The 19,744-nt window shown below is 45.1% G+C and overlaps 1 protein-coding gene across 1 annotated transcript in view; it reads left to right on the forward strand.

The window, feature by feature from the left end:
• The window catches only part of LOC129868409 (uncharacterized), a 105,732-nt gene that overhangs the window by 56,445 nt on the left and 29,543 nt on the right, over window positions 1–19,744 (forward strand). Inside the window, exons 4-8 of the mRNA XM_055942373.1 lie at window positions 6,497–9,908; window positions 10,027–10,071; window positions 15,875–15,990; window positions 18,908–19,067; window positions 19,558–19,697. Of these exons, the coding sequence (XP_055798348.1) occupies window positions 6,497–9,908; window positions 10,027–10,071; window positions 15,875–15,990; window positions 18,908–19,067; window positions 19,558–19,697 (3,873 nt within the window). The remainder of the gene's footprint in view (window positions 1–6,496; window positions 9,909–10,026; window positions 10,072–15,874; window positions 15,991–18,907; window positions 19,068–19,557; window positions 19,698–19,744) is intronic.

A 19,744-nucleotide genomic window follows, 5' to 3' on the forward strand; every position in this document is an offset into this window, starting at 1 on the left:
GTGAGGGAGTTTGTTCCACCATTGGGGTGCCAGAGCAGCGAACAGTTTTGACTGGGCTGAGCGGGAACTGTACTTCCTCAGCGGTAGGGAGGCGAGCAGGCCAGAGGTGGATGAACGCAGTGCCCTTGTTTGGGTGTAGGGCCTGATCAGAGCCTGAAGGTACGGAGGTGCCGTTCCCCTCACAGCTCCGTAGGCAAGCACCATGGTCTTGTAGCGGACGCGAGCTTCAACTGGAAGCCAGTGGAGAGAGCGGAGGAGCGGGGTGACGTGAGAGAACTTGGGAAGGTTGAACACCAGACGGGCTGCGGCGTTCTGGATGAGTTGTAGGGGTTTAATGGCACAGGCAGGGAGCCCAGCCAACAGCGAGTTGCAGTAATCCAGACGGGAGATGACAAGTGCCTGGATTAGGACCTGCGCCGCTTCCTGTGTGAGGCAGGGTCGTACTCTGCGAATGTTGTAGAGCTTGAACCTACAGGAACGGGCCACCGCCTTGATGTTAGTTGAGAACGACAGGGTGTTGTCCAGGATCACACCAAGGTTCTTAGCGCTCTGGGAGGAGGACACAATGGAGTTGTCAACCGTGATGGCGAGATCATGGAACGGGCAGTCCTTCCCCGGGAGGAAGAGCAGCTCCGTCTTGCCGAGGTTCAGCTTGAGGTAGTGATCCGTCATCCACACTGATATGTCTGCCAGACATGCAGAGATGCGATTCGCCACCTGGTTATCAGAAGGGGGAAAGGAGAAGATTAATTGTGTGTCGTCTGCATAGCAATGATAGGAGAGACCATGTGAGGATATGACAGAGCCAAGTGACTTGGTGTATAGCGAGAATAGGAGAGGGCCTAGAACAGAGCCCTGGGGGACACCAGTGGTGCGAGCACGTGGTGCGGAGACAGATTCTCGCCAGGCCACCTGGTAGGAGCGACCTGTCAGGTAGGACGCAATCCAAGCGTGGGCCGCGCCGGAGATGCCCAACTCGGAGAGGGTGAAGAGGAGGATCTGATGGTTCACAGTATCAAAGGCAGCCGATAGGTCTAGAAGGATGAGAGCAGAGGAGAGAGAGTTAGCTTTAGCAGTGCGGAGCGGAGCGCCTCCGTGACACAGAGAAGAGCAGTCTCAGTTGAATGACTAGTCTTGAAACCTGACTGATTTGGATCAAGAAGGTCATTCTGAGAGAGATAGCAGGAGAGCTGGCCAAGGACGGCACGTTCAAGAGTTTTGGAGAGAAAAGAAAGAAGGGATACTGGTCTGTAGTTGTTGACATCGGAGGGATCGAGTGTAGGTTTTTTCAGAAGGGGTGCAACTCTCGCTCTCTTGAAGACGGAAGGGACGTAGCCAGCGGTCAAGGATGAGTTGATGAGCGAGGTGAGGTAAGGGAGAAGGTCTCCGGAAATGGTCTGGAGAAGAGAGGAGGGGATAGGGTCAAGCGGGCAGGTTGTTGGGCGGCAGGCCGTCACAAGACGCGAGATTTAATCTGGAGAGAGAGGGGAGAAAGAGGTCAAAGCACAGGGTAGGGCAGTGTGAGCAGAACCAGCGGTGTCGTTTGACTTAGCAAACGAGGATCGGATGTCGTCGACCTTCTTTTCAAAATGGTTGACGAAGTCATCCGCAGAGAGGGAGGGGGGGGGGGATTCAGGAGGGAGGAGAAGGTGGCAAAGAGCTTCCTAGGGTTAGAGGCAGATGCTTGGAATTTAGAGTGGTAGAAGGTGGCTTTAACAGCAGAGATAGAAGAGGGAAATGTAGAGAGGAGGGAGTAAAAGGATGCCAGGTCCGCAGGGAGGCGAGTTCTCCTCCATTTCCGTTCGGCTGCCCGGAGCCCTGTTCTGTGAGCTCGCAATGAGTCGTCGAGCCACGGAGCAGGAGGGGAGGACCGAGCTGGCCTGGAGGATAGGGGACATAGAGAGTCAAAGGATGCAGAAAGGGAGGAGAGGAGGGTTGAGGAGGCAGAATCAGGAGATAGGTTGGAGAAGGTTTGAGCAGAGGGAAGAGATGATAGGATGGAAGAGGAGAGAGTAGCGGGGGAGAGAGAGCGAAGGTTGGGACGGCGCGATACCATCCGAGTAGGGGCAGAGTGGGAAGTGTTGGATGAGAGCGAGAGGGAAAAGGATACAAGGTAGTGGTCGGAGACTTGGAGGGGAGTTGCAATGAGATTAGTGGAAGAACAGCATCTAGTAAAGATGAGGTCAAGCGTATTGCCTGCCTTGTGAGTAGGGGGGGAAGGTGAGAGGGTGAGGTCAAAAGAGGAGAGGAGTGGAAAGAAGGAGGCAGAGAGGAATGAGTCAAAGGTAGACGTGGGGAGGTTAAAGTCACCCAGAACTGTGAGAGGTGAGCCATCCTCAGGAAAGGAACTTATCACGGCGTCAAGCTCATTGATGAACTCTCCAAGGGAACCTGGAGGGCGATAAATGATAAGGATGTTAAGCTTGAAAGGGCTGGTAACTGTGACAGTATGGAATTCAAAGGAGGCGATAGACAGATGGGTCAGGGGAGAAAGAGAGAATGTCCACTTGGGAGAGATGAGGATCCCAGTGCCACCACCCCGCTGACCAGACGCTCTCGGGGTGTGCGAGAACACGTGGGCAGACGAGGAGAGAGCAGTAGGAGTAGCAGTGTTATATGTGGTAATCCATGTTTCCGTCAGTGCCAAGAAGTCGAGGGACTGGAGGGAAGCATAGGCTGGGATGAACTCTGCCTTGTTGGCCGCAGATCGGCAGTTCCAGAGGCTGCCGGAGACCTGGAACTCCACGTGGGTCGTGCGCGCTGGGACCACCAGGTTAGAGTGGCAGCGGCCACACGGTATGAGGTGTTTGTATGGTCTGTGCAGAGAGGAGAGAACAGGGATAGACAGACACATAGTTGACAGGCTACAGAAGAGACTACGCTAATGCAAAGGAGATTGGAATGACAAGTGGACTACACGTCTCGAATGTTCAGAAAGTTAAGCTTACGTTACAAAAATCTTATTGACTAAAATGATTAAAATGATACAGTACTGCTGGCTGGTGAAGTAGGCTAGCTAGCAGTGGCTGCGTTGTTGACTTTGTTTGAAAGTGTTGCTGGCTAGGTAGACTCGATAACTGGCTAGGTAACCTTGATAACCTCGATAATTACTCTAAACTACACAATTATCTTAGATACAAAGACAGCAAAGACAACTATGTAGCTAGCTAACACTACACTAATCAAATCGTTTCGTTGTAATGTTTCGGTAGAAGTTGGCTAACTGGCTAGCTAGCAGTGTTGACAACGTTAGGACGACGAAAATAGCTGGCTAGCTGACTTTGTTTGAAAGTGGAGCTGGCTAGGTAACCTCGATAACTGGCTAGATAATTACTCTAAACTACACAATTATCTTAGATACAAAGACAGCAAAGACAACTATGTAGCTAGCTAACACTACACTAATCAAATCGTTCCGTTGTAATGTTTCGGTATAAGTTGGCTAGCTGGCTAGCTAGCAGTGTTGACAACGTTAGCAGTGTTGACAACGTTGGCTAGGTAACCTCGATAACTGGCTAGATAATTACTCTAAACTACACAATTATCCTAGATACAAAGACAGCAAAGACAACTATGTAGCTAGCTAACACTAATCAAATCGTTCCGTTGTAATGTTTCGGTAGAAGTTGGCTAGCTGGCTAGCTAGCAGTGTTGACAACGTTAGCAGCATTGACAACGTGGCTAGCTAACCTCGATAATTACTTTAAACTACACAATTATCTTTGATACAAAGACGGCTATGTAGCTAGCTAAGAAAAAGGTGCTAAGATCAAACAAATCAAACCGTTTTACTGTAATGAAATTAAATGAAATTAAATTAAATGTAATACTACCTGTGGAGCGAAGCGAAATGCGACTACTCGCTCCAACCCGGCAGTCACCCCCATATTGGACACAGTGACAAATATTTTGTGGCTCAATCAACCATCTATAAAATTAATCTATCTGGGCCCCTGTTTGTGATGCGTCAAAGCCACAGTTTGTACACAGTATCCTGGAGCTGTCACGATGCACTGATGTCCCTGGGGCCTTGGAGTCTGAAAACTGAAAGCCATCAAGACAACGCTATAGACAAACAATCAGCTCCTTGTCATTGTACTGCAGTGGCGGTCAGTGCTGTTTATGATGAGGGAGGACACATTTATTTTTCCACGAGCATGGCCTTATTTCTATTACAGCATATTGGATGACTGTCATTCATATTCCATCCACCCAGTTCAATGTAACAGCAATAGGTTTAGGCTACTACATGATATTCAAGTTTTCCCTGTACCCATCATGATGTTGTTACAACCTAGCCTATGAATTAAAGTTTACAACGTAGGTTCGTACAGGTCGAGAGAAATATTTGAGGTGACAGACAGCGACACATGGACAGACAGTGACACATTCAATACCGCCTTGCACACTCTTGCCTGCATCTAGCTTATCTAGGGTGTAATCATTAGTCCAACAGTTGCAAACGAGAGTTTCTATTGGACAAATTCAGGTATTTTTTATCACAGTTTTGTTTGCTTCCGTTTAAGAAACGTTTTTCAACAGAATCGACGGAATGAATACACCCATGGTCACGCGTAAACACCACGTTGTATTCCTTCTCGCCTCTATGCACCCTCCTCCTCTGACCTTTTCTCTTCCTTTGTGGACTTCAATGCACAACACATCAGCTGTATGTGACCAGGTGAAAAAAACTTTCCAAGCCAAACCATGTCATAACCGCTCCACACAGCCTACATCGTTGTCCCCATATTAGCTAAAGTAACATCCAAGTCAACATAGCTAATATAACTAATGTGTAAGTAAACCTGCTACAGTCATGCAGTAATGTTAGTGTTTAGTCAGTAAGCAGTTACACCGGCGGGCCACGGTGGCAATAAATTAATAAAACCAAAGCTTACCCTGACTTGGAACAGTTCCAGTGTTGTGTTGGATAGTCATAGCCAGCTAGCTAGCATAGAATCCCTCTGTTTGAGCCGGGTGTTTGAGTAGCTAAACTAGCCAGCTGCATTTACTAGCTAAGTAAGTGAAACTGGAAGTAAAAGAAAATGACAATCTCTCTCTCTCTCTCTTGCTTCTCCTTCATTTTTTAAAGAAATTAATTTGTTGAAAACTGTTAAACTATTGTCTTTCTCTCTCTTTGAGTCAACTAATCACCACATGTTATGCACTGCAGTGCTAGCTAGCTGTAGCTTATGCTTTCAGTACTACATTCATTCTCTGATCCTTTGATTGGGTGGACAACATGTGGGTTCATGCTGATAGGTTGGAGGACGTCCTCCGGAAGTTGTCATAATTACTGTGAAAGTCTATGGAAGGGGGTGAGAACCAAGAGCCTACTAGGTTTTGTATTGAAGTCAATGTACCCAGAGGAGGACGGAAGCTAGCTGTCCTCCTGCTACACCATGGTGCTACCCTACAGAGTGCTGTTGAGGCTACTGGAGACCTTCATTGCAAAACAGTGTGTTTTAATCAATTATTTATTCAAATGTGAATATATTTAGTATAGTTTTAGGATAACTTTTTTTAATGAAGTTCACTGAGGAGGATGGTCCTCCCCTTCCTCCTCTGAGGAGCCTCCACTGATGTACTGTATTTATAGTCCTCTTGGAGAATCCAATTAGACATTGTCATTGTTATATGAAAGGCTTTTTTAGCAGTCAAGCTGGAGATATATTTTTTTAAGAATAACAGATTTTTTAAAGAATAACTCCGGGAAGCTGGCCTTCTAGGCAGAGTTCCTCTGTCCAGTGTCTGTGTTCTTTTGCCCATCTTAATCTTTTCTTTTTATTGGCCAGTCCGAGATATGTATTTTTCTTTGCAACTCTGCCTAGAAGGCCAGCATCCCGGAGTCGCCTCTTCACTGTTGACGTTGAGACTGGTGTTTTGCGGGTACTATTTAATGAAGCTGCCAGTTGAGGACTTATGAGGCGTCTGTTTCTCAAACTAGACACCCCAATGTACTTGTCCTCTTGCTCAGTTGTGCACCTGGGCCTCCCACTCCTCTTTCTATTCTGGTTAGAGACAGTTTGCTCTGTTCTGTGAAGGGAGTAGTCCCCACGTTGTACGAGACCTTCAGTTTCTTGGCAATTTCTCGCATGGAATAGCCTTCATTTCTCAGAACAAGAATATACTGACAAGTTTCAGAAGAAAGTGCTTTGTTTCTGGCCATTTTGAGCTTGAGTGAGTGATGGTTGCTGATAATGGGCCTCTGTACGCCTATGTAGATATTACATTAAAAAATCAGCCGTTTCCAGCTAAAATAGTCATTTACAACATTAACAATGTCTACACTGTATTTCTGATCAATTTGATGTTATTTTAATGGACAAAAAAGAGGCTTTTGTTTCAAAAACAAGGACATTTCTAAGTGATCCCTAACTTTTGAACGGTTGTGTATGTATGAATCACCTAACCCCCCTCTCCTCACCCAAAGCAGCACTGAGGGAATATGTGTCCTTGTCTGTATTCTAATTCACCTTGTCTCTCTGTGTATTAGGAACAGAGCCTTGGAGGAGATGCAGGCGGAAGGCCACAGGGGAGGATGCCGAGAGGGCAAAGCAGCGGCAGACAGCAGCCCATTGAGTGAAGTTGAAGAGGCGGTGGATGAGCATCAGCGGCGCCTGGCCCTGGCCTGTCCGCCAGTGGTGACATACGGGACATACCGTGGCCAGAGGGACAAACACAGAATGAGGCGGAGGCACCAGGTGCAGGTGGAATCCCCCAATTCAGGTGTAGAGGGCAGCACCTTGGGTGCGCTGACACACTCCACTTTAGAACTCGCCATTTCAAAACAAAGTGACATTCAGACTGTATCGACAAATCATATTGGAGCTACAACCTCAGAAACCAATGAGAGAGGAGCTTGGACTTCGGAAACAGACTCTGTTTTGGGTCCAACTGGACCTGAGTCTAGTCACATTCCACCAACAACACATACAGCAGAAAGGGCTGTGAGTCAAAGTGCCTTCCCTTCATCCGGAGAGACAAGCCTGGCTACTGTAGGAGGCCAGGCCAAGGATTCTCTCTCTGGGGTTGGCTCCGTCACATACTCCCCTCCCGCACCCACAGAGGACTCTGCTGATGCCAGGACTAGTACAGCAGTCAGTGAGACCCACAGTGCAGAGCTGAGCCCACGGGATAAAATTACTCATGCAGAGATGGCCAGCGAGGATACGAACAGGGACACAGACGGGGACAGAGACACAGGGCTAAGTGAGCAGATAGAAACCGTATCTGCACACTGTTTTCAGACTGGGTCACCTACATTTGCTGCTGTGTTGCTCAGGGAGCCGCCAGACACCGGGGGGACTGCGCAGCACACACATCCTGCCGCTGTTTCCGATGGTGATGGAGGCCAGCTGGCTCTGCATCCCATTTCACCGTCTGCCTCGCTTTTATCAGCAACTGAAAGCCAGGAACCCATTCCAGCAACTAGGCACTCAGATTCTGGGGATGCACTGGATACAGGCCCTGGTGCTGGACTGCACTGCTTTGAGTCAGGGAAGGAGGAGTGGAACATTGGTCCTCCAGACGATCTGTTTGAGGAGGCCCTTCATTTGGACTCTAAAATGATGGTGGATAACATTCTGAAGAATGCTCTAGCGGCCCTGGAGAGAATCGAATACTCTGAGTTGGAGGAGGGTGAAGTGCTCCAGAAGGCCAGTGAGGAGATTTACCTGGTCCTACCCGTAGGCAGAGTGGAGGAGGAAGACGTGGATCGGTCCTTCGAGCCGGATAAGCTGGTGGAGGTAGAGCCTTCAGAGAGGGGGGATGACAGACATCCATCAGCCGTCCCGGCAGAACAGACTCTCTCATTAAACCCCAACCCTCTATCGGAGGGCCCCAGGTCCACCCCCTCCTCGGGGTACGAGTCTATCGCAGGCTCGGACACTGACATCAGGAGCAGCCCTGGGCCGGCTTGTGAGAGCAGTGCCCCCACCATCAGTGTCTCAGACCACAGGCAGGGAGAACACTGTGCCGAGGGGACCAAAGGCACTGGTCTTCACCTACTGGTCAAAGGTCAACGGCTATTGGATGCTAATGCTAATGAGCAACCGCAAGGGGAAGAGGATTCCCAGCCAAATTATCCTATTGAATCTGAATACAGTAGTGATAAGCACCAGAAATATGTGTTTCCTCTCTTGGGTGGTGGAGTGTCCTTCGAGAAACCAGGTCTCTGTGGTGATGACGGAGATATTATTCAAATAATGAGAGCGGATCTTGAGTATAAGTCTGTCTCAGGGAAAACTAATGAAAACAAATATCAAGTGCTCTGCACTTCAGGGGACAATGGTTGTAACGAGGTGCTAGGCGTTAAAGAAACACAGGTAGGAGACGGCGCAGTCCACGTAGCCAAAGATGATATCGAAAGCAATAGACATAGTCCTAAACAAGATGGTAATGCTGAATATGGTCATGTTTCTGTGTCCAATAACTCGGAAAGTCCCAATAAGCTCAACAGCACTCTGAATGACAATACTTACCTGAGAACCCAAACAGCATTTCCTGAGCCTGATCTGCTTAGGAAAAGTTCCAAATATGAAGCTAAGGGCAATTCTGAGGCAAACCTCATGTCAGTCAGACCGAAACACACCCCAAACTCACTAGAACCATCTCAAGTCAGACATGCTATAAGTCAGAAGCCTGTTGCCTGTATAACGCTTTATGATGACGGCCAAGAGAGCGACCCTGAAATATCATTGAAAGTTAGGCTGAACGGGCTGAATGACATCCCGGTCAGTGGGGATCAAAGCTTTGTACTGGTTGAGACTTACTTAGCCTCTGTGTTCTCAGAGGGCTCTGACTCTGAGGGTGAAGAAGATGAGGCCCACTGCAGAACAACAGGCACCATCAGCATGGACCCCTCTTTCTCAAGGAGACTCCCCAAGGACCTGAGCACCTCAGAGGGCCTTGTGTCTAATTCAGCTACTGACTCCAGTAACGAGGACAGGCCACAGTTGAGCTCGGTGAGCGCGTATCGATGCAACATCTCTTTGCAGCAGCAGAGTCAGGACTCCGAGACACCGGGACACAGTGGTGCAGGTTCAGCCGCAGCAGTTATGGCAGGGTTTCACCAGGACCTGGGCAGCAGGCTAGCTGGGCTCCATGCTACAGGAGGCCGGAGAGCAACAGGCCTCGAACCTCTCCTCCCCCTCCTCCCTGTCCCCCATCTTGCCTTCCACGACATGGAGGCAAGTGGTTTCTCCATCATTGACGAGGAGGAGGAGACGGATGCGGTGTTCGTCAATGACACAGGCCCCATGCTGAGCCCCACGGTACGGCGGGCCAAGGCCTACCCCTTCTCTCTGTCTCCCATCGTGGAGGAGGACAGTCTTCGCAGCGAGGCAGAGGGGGGCCTGTCGCAGGAGGACAGGGGCCTCATGGTGCCCCCGGCCACAGAGGAGCTGAGGAGTCTGAGCGGAGGTGTAGGGATGGAGCAGCTAGCCTCATCCTCCTCTTTGTCCATCCTGTCCCTGCTGCAGTCGGTCAGCGAGCGCCTGCAGTCCAGCGGCTACTCCGACACGGACGCAGACTCAGAGGAGCCCTCCACCCCTCCTCTACGGCGCCCCCTATGGGAGTTCTTCAACAGGGGCCAGGGGGAGGATAAGGAGGGGGATGGCCAGGGAATGGATGGAGACCAAAGCAGCAAGCAGGAGGGCATATGCTCTCTGACACTTCCTACTGATTTATTCACTATAGGACCTCGAGATGGGGATCCAATGAAGGACGTGAAGAATTTTTCAACCCCTTGGATTACAATCCAAAAGCCTGCAGATTCACCAATGTATCAGTATTTGAAATCAGTGCATCCAGTGTTGCTAGAGCCTGATGATGACAACAGTAACCATCATGCCAAACTCATTCCGCACCTCAGTGATAACAACTGTCCATCAACAGCAACTGACATGGTAAGTTCAACAGCATCTGACATTTGTATTCAATAATATTATGTAAAGAAATGGTTATGCACCCTGACATTTAGAACTAATATATGTTAATATTTTACCCCTGTTGATGTCATTTCAGGGGGGAAATTGGAGTTATGGGAAGGTCATCCCAAGGCCTACACTGGTGAGATCACATGTATTACATGAGTCCTCTACTTTCTCACTGTCATGCTAATTTCTGATCTCATCTTAATGACTGTCTTAATGTTTTAGGCAGTCTGCCTCCTAATCGCTGTGCTGCTGAATAGATTGGAGATGCCAGACTGCCTTTGAGCTGGACAGAACATTCTCTTTCATTTGTTAATGATACCTCAGGCTGCAGAAAGTAGGGCAGCAACTCATCTTTTCAGTTTAATCTCTTCATAAGGCCTGTCATAAAAGAAGATGTGATTATGCAACGGTCTATTAATTGTTGTTGAAAGCTATCAAGGGCTGTAGTTTCTCAGAATCTGTGCAGAGGGATGCGGGTCTCTTCTATAGCACTCTAATGACGAGTGAAAACCACCTACAATGCTAGTCTGCAGCCTCGAGAGCTGAATGCAACAGTGAGTCAGGAACTTGGATCACAATCACATTAATATTCCTGTGGTCTAGCACTGTATATGTAAATCAGGAATGGGTTTTTCCAACAAACAACTTGTATGCGGTTTTACATAGATTATGAAGTTTATAGGCTCACAACACAGGCAGTGAACAAAGCACTGAGTGCCAGAGGTTTTGTCTACATTGTTGTTTCACATAATCACTAATGGAATTGCTTTGCAACCGCACAACCACGGTTTTCTGTTCTGTTAGTCGCGTTGGAAATGTATTTGTTATCAAGGAGGAAACAAAAGGAGCAAAGCAGCAAAACTATCAAGACTGGGAATTAAAGCAGTATGAAAGAAGGCAGACACTCGTAGCCTGGTAGGAGTGAAAAAAATGAAAAAACACAAGAGTGTTAATTATAGAAGAGGCTGTGTTCTATAATGACTGCTTGGGGCATCTTTTGGGCTGGTTAGGGGACTAACGACACCCTTTCTTCCCTCCTTGGCCCCCCTTCCTCTCTCCCTTTCCTGTCATCAGAAATGTGCTCGGGGCCTCAGGCGTAGTCACTCAACACCAATGTTCCCACAAATTTCTTGGGGTACTGAGCAAATTTCAGGTTTTCTGAGCGCAAACTTTTTACTGTGAACACTGAGGCTGTACACACTTGAAATTCCAGTTTTAACAGTGGCAAAGTAGGCAACTGTGGCTATTTGATCATAATCTAAGCCTACCAGAGTGGGCTACCATTAAAAAAACTATGTATAAAAAACATCCCATAAAATTTGAACATGGAAATAGCAGTTCTATTATTCAGCCTACAGTAGCAACCAATGTGTGGTGTTCAATGTAGGACTACATTCAATTACTCTTTTTTTCCACTTGTCCTTAGACATTGAGGTGACTGAAAATGTTGTTGTATTGTGTTTGATGAAAGAAATCACTTTACAAAATAAAATTCATTATTATTCCCATACCATTATTATTATAACAGAGAATCAGACAAAAATGTATGCTACCCTCTGCTGTCTCAAAATACAACACTGCCCCTTTTAAATACATAAAATAAGCTATTGACACATTTTTCAAAGATGGCTAGAAATGTACACGTTTTGTGCTCATGTAGGAAGCAACCACTCCCCCATTGCTGACCAGAAATTAGCTATAATTGTGCTAATAATTAACTAGCAAAAAATATGAACAAATATGCACACAGGGCTACATGCAGCTCTCGCTTTGATCTCAAAACAAGCACATCTACTCGCAACCACTTGTGCCTTTAATGCAATAGAATCCTACTCCGATGCGCTCTGCAAAATCTCTTGCATATGTAACGGATGTGAAATGGCTAGCTAGTTAGCGGGTACGCGCTAGTAGCGTTTCAATCAGTTACGTCACTTGCTCTGAAACCTAGAAGTAGTGTTGCCCCTTGCTCTGCAAGGGCCGCGGCTTTTGTGGAGCGATGGGTAACGACGCTTCGTGGGTGTCAGTTGTTGATGTGTGCAGAGGGTCCCTGGTTCGCGCCCGTGTCGGGGCGAGGGGACGTACTAAAGTTATACTGTTACACATAGTTAGTTTTGATTCCCTGACCTGTCAATGTTTTTAATTTGCTATTTTTTGATTTTGTTATACTCTTGGGAATTCTATGGTTTTTACTAGATTACTTGTAATTTTACATACTGTCTGTCTGTAATTGTCTAATGACTTGGTGCTGCCTATCTTGGCCAGGACGCTCTTGAAAATGAGATTTCAAATCTCAATGAGCCCTTCCTGGTTAAATAAAGGTTAAATACTTAGGGTCGATTGACATTAGTAAAATATGTCTAGTGAGATCTATCACTTTTCACCATCAGATTAGCAACTTTTCTGTTCACACTGGCCATGGATGTGATGTGGCCAAAGCCACATTCCTGCTTCATGTTTGAGAGCAGCTATTATCATACGGTAAATACCATAGTATATAGACAAACAAAATAAAGATTCTGTAGCAATTCAAATCAGGGGTACGAACCGGTTCAGGGAACAGAACCAAAAACCAGAAAATAACAAACATTTTCGAGGAACAGAATTAGAAACGGGAACAGAACCGTTATTTTAAAAGCATGAAAACCGGTTAATAATGTTATTTTAAGTTTCAGCATTTTTTTTCAGTCCCACAAAAATTGCAACTAAGCGCCTATGCAAAGCCCTCACTCTGTCACTTAGAAACTTATTCCAGTGTCTGCCTGACAGCTGAAAATCTTTGTCAGTGTGTGTAGGCTACCTGCCCCTCCCCCTCTGAAACATAGGCTATTGTACCTACTAACGTTACAAGCATGATTCAAAAATTAGGGAGAGAGATTTTTTATTAGAGAGGAATGGATCAACTTTTTCAGTGCTAGTTAAGGATACTGGAGTTATCACGTTGTATTTATTAATTAATGATAAAATGTATATTCTGGTGCCGCTTTGCACATAAAACCTTGTTAGCTATCTAGCTAGCTCTGGTCCAACGTTAAGCCATCTCTCAGAAGTACAAAGACATTCAACGTTCCATCATAGAAGCCGCTCCCCCGTAGGTATAATTCTGTGAGCCTAATTCAGATAATGCATGTCATAACAAGATACGCAGTGCTTCAAACCAAGCTGCCTCCTCCACCCTCTCTCGCTCTTTCCCCACCTGCCAAAATTTCAATTGCATCTCGCGCCCTACATTTGTCCGTCCAAGGCATGTAAACAACTATAGCTTGACCGCCTTCAAAGCAAGCAGCTATATCCTACACTGATTGGTGAAGTCATTTAAAGTCTAACTAAATGTAAAAAAAAAAAGATTTCAGAGGTTTAAAAAGGAACAGAAAGGCTCTATATAAACCGTAACCTTTTCAGTTCAGAACATTATTTTGCTGATCGGAACAGCGGAACAGAAGAAAAAAAGTTATTGTTCTGTTCAGAACTAAACAATTGGAAAATCATTTTGGTTCCAACCCCTGATTGTGGGAGACATCTCTTCAAGAGAGATTTGAATCTATATCCGTATCTTTACACTACACAAGTATCTCTCCTGGAACGATTTTGTGTCGTCAAAGTAGTGTAGTGTAAAGAGGCCCAAAGTTTTGCATAGTTTTTGTTTCGGTATGTTGCATTGAAAGTGGCTAATATTACATTGATTCAATCCCAATTCCCAAAGTAGAGGGAAACATTGATAGTGTTAAAACCTGTTGGGGATGGGGGCGCTGTTTAGACTATTTATGCTAATTTGGCTAATTTTTTAAACGGCTTCCCACAAAATCCTTGATCGTACAATATGCATATTATTATTATTATTGGATAGAAAACAGTCTATAGTTTCTATAGGAGTTGAAATTTTGTCTCTAAGTGGAACAGAGCCCATTCTACAGCAATTTCCCTGACATGGAGTCAGATTTGAGAAATGTTGGCCACTCTTCTGAAGTCAGTTAAAAGGGCACTGTCGTTGCTATGACTACACGGACACTTCTTACGTCTTCCCCTGGATGCCTTTACGTGATGACGATTCCAACGGGGTCGATTGCGCGTTCACAGGCCCTACAAATGAAAAAACCCTGAAGCTAGTCATTCTTTGGGAGCTGCGTCATGAGCCTAGAGGACACCGGCGCGCACCTGTTCCAAGCGTTAGTTTAGCCTGTTATATTTCTCCGGTCATCTTTTCACTCGTTATAGGAGTTAAAAACATCATAAGGTAGTTAATTTAAAGCGTTTTATAGCAATTTATATCCGTTTAGTGCGATTTTGGGACATTTATTTTTGCAACGATGTGAAAAGTTGGGCACGCTTTTCAGTTCATCCCGAACGCAGTTGACATTTCCACATGGCAAGAGGACAGCTTTCCACCAAAAGACGATTTCTCCCAAGAAAGGATCCTTTGCCCAAGATACTGATGGAAGAACAGCTCAAGGTAGGACATTTTTATTATGATAAATCGTGTTTCTGTCGAAACATTTTAGTGGCTTAGGACGCCATGTTTTTTGACGTAGCTTCGCTTGGCGCAAACTGTATTGAAAAGTAAGGATAAATTAAAAAATGTAATAACGCAATTGTATTAAGAATTAAATTGTCTATCAATCCCTGTCCACCCTATATTTTTTAGTCACGTTTATGAGTATTTATGTATAAGAGTAGATCACTGTCTAAGTGGCGCAAGGACTTTTTCTTTACCAGCTTGTCTACATTTCACATTGTCTAACCATGATTTTGGTGGCTAAATATAAACATTTTCGATCAAACTGTATATGCATGTTGTAATGTGATGTTACAGGAGTGTCATCGGAAGAATTCTGAGAAGGTTAGTGAAAAAATTAATATCTTTTGGCGATGTTGACTTTTATCGCTCACTTTGGCTAGAATCAATGCTGGGCTGCTAATTGCTATGTGCTAAGCTAATATAACGATTTATTGTGTTTTCGCTGTAAGACACTTAGAAAATCTGAAATATTGTCTGTATTCACAGGATCTGTGTCTTTCGATTCGTGTATGCTGTGTATTTTTACGAAATGTTTGATGATTAGTAGTTAGGTAAACACGTTGCTCATTGTAATTATTCTAGTCCATTTGTGATGGTGGGTGCAATTGTAAACTATGCCATCTACCTGAAATATGCACTTTTTTCTAACAAAACCTATCCCATACCATAAATATGTTATCAGACTGTCATCTAATGAGTTTTTTTGTTGGTTAGGGGCTATAAATATCTTAGTTTAGCCGAATTGGTGATGGCTACTGGTGTTGGTGGACAAATAAAAGATGGTGGATTATGCTAATGTGTTTTTAGGTAATAGATGTACATCTTTACATATTGTGTCTTCCCTGTAAAACATTTTAAAAATCGGAAATGTTGACTGGATTCACAAGATCTGTGTCTTTCATTAGCTGCATTGGACTTTAATGTGTGAAAGTTAAATATTTTAAAAAAATATTTTTTTTGAATTTCGCGGCACTGGTTTTTCAGTGGGGGGGGGGGGGGTGTGCCGCTAGCGCCACGCTGATCCTAGACAGGTTATTAACTAACAGGGAAGCCTCTAAGTTGAGTGAAGTTCAATCTCGTGCTTCTTTGCACAGCTGCACATTGCTCAGCACCCTGCTCCATGCTGGAAACCCTTCCCCTCAGGCTTTTAAAACCTGACTGTGTTCACTTGCACCCAGCTTGCTGTAATAATATAATTATGAAAACAACACCCAACCACCACAGTTCAGCTGTCACACAAATATGATCTGACTTTGAAAAACCTTGATATTTAATTATTGTATGGTTCCCCTGTTTTGAGTCAATAAATCAAATTCAGTTTAAAGATAATTTGCGGAGGTTGACTGTCAGACTGTATCCATTTGACAATATATTTATCCCAAATGTTGCTCTATGTTTTCTAATGTGTACTCTGTTTCTCCAGATGAACATCTATGATGGTGTGATGTTCTCTGGGGAGATGCGGGAGATCCACAGAGACCAGGAGGATTCTGGGATGGTGTTTCCACAGGGTGCCTCAGTGCGGGTCCTGGGAGGATGGTAAGAGGATCTTTAGAGCAAATTAACTTATTTTAAGGTTGCTTACTCCTTAAACAGGAAGGATGCTCTTTATGAGGTTTTATATCAGTCTTTCAATGACCATCACTCTGGGCTTCCAGAAGTGGTTCTGTCGGACCAAGGCCTAGAGTTTGTTGAAGCAGGTAGTTGAAAATCTGTCAAACTTATATTAAGTCAACTGTAAAATAGCCCACTTGGATCAGAATGAGCCAGCCTTTCTGTAGTGTCATCCTCTGCTTTGGACTTATACCCAGGTCTCTTTGCCTTCCTGCCTTACACATGCACTCTCATGGAAGAAGGGCCTTATTATCACTGAACATAAGGCTTAGGACTTTTAGCTTATGTCAGAACAGAACATCTTGTTTGAATTGGAATTGATTCCTCTGAGACCCCATAATGTTCCTTCCAACTGTGTTGGGGGGATTAATCTCCTGGGCTGGCAGTGACAGACAGTAATTGGGTAACTCATCGCTGTTTGCTCCCATTAAAAAGGCCTGTCAGCTAAACCACACAAACACTGCCATCACTGGGAATCAAGGCCTCGTCCAAATTTGAGTTCTTGAGTTCTTCTCCTTGGCGTCATCAGTAGTTGTTACTCTAAAGGTGAATGGGAATGTTATGAGCATTTTAAATTCTCAAAATAAGTATTATCATGTATTCAATCAATCAGCAGAATAAACAACATTGGACAAATGACAAATACTTTGTCAGCGCACGTCCATATCACATGATAATCTTTACATCCTTATCAATAACATAAGGTACATTCATAGTACATGCACAGACCTATGAAGCAACAATTGATGCTACACTAATTGATTCCACCATTACAAGTAAAACAAAAAACAGATGAATTAGAAAATAAACGACAAATAAACCCACCCCATCACACAGCTCCCATCTGAGTGACCCTTTTGATTGAACTCCTCATAGCAAGAGATCTTACACTAACAGCTGCATTTGACCACTTTCTTAATGTTCTTACATTGGCACCATGAGAACGAGCAGTGGGCATTACAGATACTTAAATGTTTGGAGGGCCTAACTATGGATAGATGGAAGTCTATACTATTCCTAAAGAATCTCTCATACATCATTGTACTATCAGCTTCATATCGTATTACTACTGCAGTTCGAAAAATATGGTTCTTTTTTTAATATTTCATGATGAAAAAGCAAAAAAGTATTAATATATACTATACATAAGTTTAGTTGTTCATATTCATATAATGCTGCAGTAGGTTTAACTAATGCACATGACAGTAAGTCTTTGTGCCTCTCTGCCAGTGGCAAAGCAGGTTCACGTACAGAAGAGCCTGGTAGCTGTGTGGCTATGCTGTAACACTGCTCTCATATTGAATGGATGCAGAACGAGAAACGTTCAGTCTTGCGAACATGTTCTGGCGCTGTGTGCTTTTTGTCAAATTACTTAAGCAAGGGCAGGCTCGCTCGACTCTGCGTGGAAATGCTAGCGAAGGTTTGGTGCCTTACGCAATATCTCATGCTTTATGGATGGACCCACCTTCCATTTGTGTACTAGTGCGTTGGCTCAGCCCCCCTTTCAGAGCCCTAGACCTGTTGTATTATTTACACCAAACCAGCCTTTCCAAGCAAAAAGTGGGAAAAGCAAAGCAGCTTTCCAACAATTTGAGTAGGAGCTCTCTCCCCGTCGACCAGATGGGAGGAGAGAAAGGAAGCGAGTGACGTTGTAGCTGCATTGTTGTATTTGTGTGCGTTCTCCTTCGTCCAATTCTCAGGTTAACCGACCGACTTGGGTCCTATTGTTCCCTCTACGGTCCACAGAGGAACAAATGTAAAGGACCACTTAGAGTTGTTCCCCAAGCTAGTTTTGATTTGCAGTACAAGGGCTATTTTACAGGTTGACTTATTTAAGTTTGACAGATTTTCTAGTACATGCCTCAATAAACTCCTAGGCAGTGGTCTGACAGAACCACTTCTGGACACCCAGAGTGAAGGTCATTCAAAAAATGTTGTATTCAGTTCAAGCTCATCAGTGATGGCGTGAGCCACAAAAAGACTCTCCTACATGATAATTATGAGGGATTTGACTTTCTCGTAAGATGCTTCCTCCCTCCTTGAGCGTCATCCCCAGCAGCCTATCCTATTAGGAGATATTGATCTGTGTCTCTCATGGTGGATGTATAATCGGTAAAACCAGGCACTAAACCATTTAGGAGAGCCCTGGCTGTTTGTCTGAGTCAATATAGACAGACTCTTACCACTTCGATGCAGTTCCTGACCATCCACATAGATTATTTATGGAATATTGTCGACACACACACACACACAATAGTGTTGTTTACACTGCACATATCACACCGCTGTGTTATTTTCAGGATCTACAATATTTGTTGACTGTTGACATGTTTATCCTCAGATAAAAGGCAGTATTCTGGCCAGGTCTCAGCAGGGATATTGAAGTATTGAAGCCCCCAACTGTGTGCTGTGGGCCTGTAGTTCAGGGGCATTAGTAAGCAGCTTTTAATATTTAAACAGAAAAAGAACATTGGTGAGAGCCAGATTGATTTACATTACTGTCAGCACAGTGCTGTAATCTTCTCTTCAACATGTAACTTTAATCATCAACTGTTATAGTTCATGTGTTGGGTATGTGTGTGTGTGTGTGTGTACTTGTAGGGGGTCATTTTATTTTATGCATTATTATTTATTTATTGTCACCAAGGAGTAGGGAAGGTGGGGCCTGGTTTCCATGGCAATGCCCTTGCTCTGTTTGTGTGTGCTCTGTGCAGTCAGTTGGTGGCTGGCGTCTCTTTTTGTGCTGAGTGGGTGGGAGAGAAAAAAAGACAGAGAAAGAGTCTGTGTATGAGAGGGACGGAGAGATGGAACTGGGTGCTCACACAGTGTGTTTGTGTCGTAGCTGGCTGTTATACCTGGAGCCGGGGTTCCGGGGCCCCGGGATGCTGCTGGAGGAAGGGGAGACAGTACTGAGCCACCAACCAGGTCAGCAGCAGGCCAGCCAGGGGACAGAGGTCAAGCCCACCACAATCACCATCGGCTCCATCAGAAGACTAGTGAAGGTTGGCATATTTATTACCATGACATTACAGTGCCATGCGCCATTAGTGATTTCCCTCCAACATTTCTATTGGGAGACTATGGTTCATTTATTTAGACCTACCAATTTAGACCTACCAGGGCTGACTATCACTCCCTCTCTGAGAAGCTTTAGAGGGCCAGGGTCTCTCTGACTCTCTCTCTCTCTCTCTCTCTCTCTCTCTCTCTCTCTCTCTCTCTCTCTCTCTCTCTCTCTCTCTCTCTCTCTCTCTCTCTCTCTCTCTCTCTCTCTCTCTCTCTCTCTCTCATTCTCTCCTCTTTTTCTCTGACTTTGTCAGTCTCTTTGTTATCCTCTCTCTGGTCCCCCTTTTCTCTCAATTTCCCCCTCTATCTTCCCATTTCTCATCCTTAATCATTATAATGGGGCCTGATAGAGAAGGATTGATAGAGCTGTGTGTAGTGGAATGTCTCCACATATTGAGAGAATGTTGTTGTGTCTCCTTCACCGTTCAGGATGACGGCACTCCAGAAATCCATCTGCTTCCAGCCGGAGTGCCAGGAGGAGCCCCGGAACGTCTCAACTCGGAAGCAGACAGCTTGGGAACACGTGGTGGACCTATCCACCTCTCAAACCTGACTGTCAAGTCTGGCTGGTGAGGAGGCCTATCCTGTTAGTGGTAACTGTAACTGTAGAGGAACT

This window comes from Salvelinus fontinalis, chromosome 13 (assembly GCF_029448725.1).
Source record: "Salvelinus fontinalis isolate EN_2023a chromosome 13, ASM2944872v1, whole genome shotgun sequence".
In the NCBI taxonomy this organism is placed as follows: Eukaryota; Metazoa; Chordata; class Actinopteri; order Salmoniformes; family Salmonidae; genus Salvelinus; species Salvelinus fontinalis.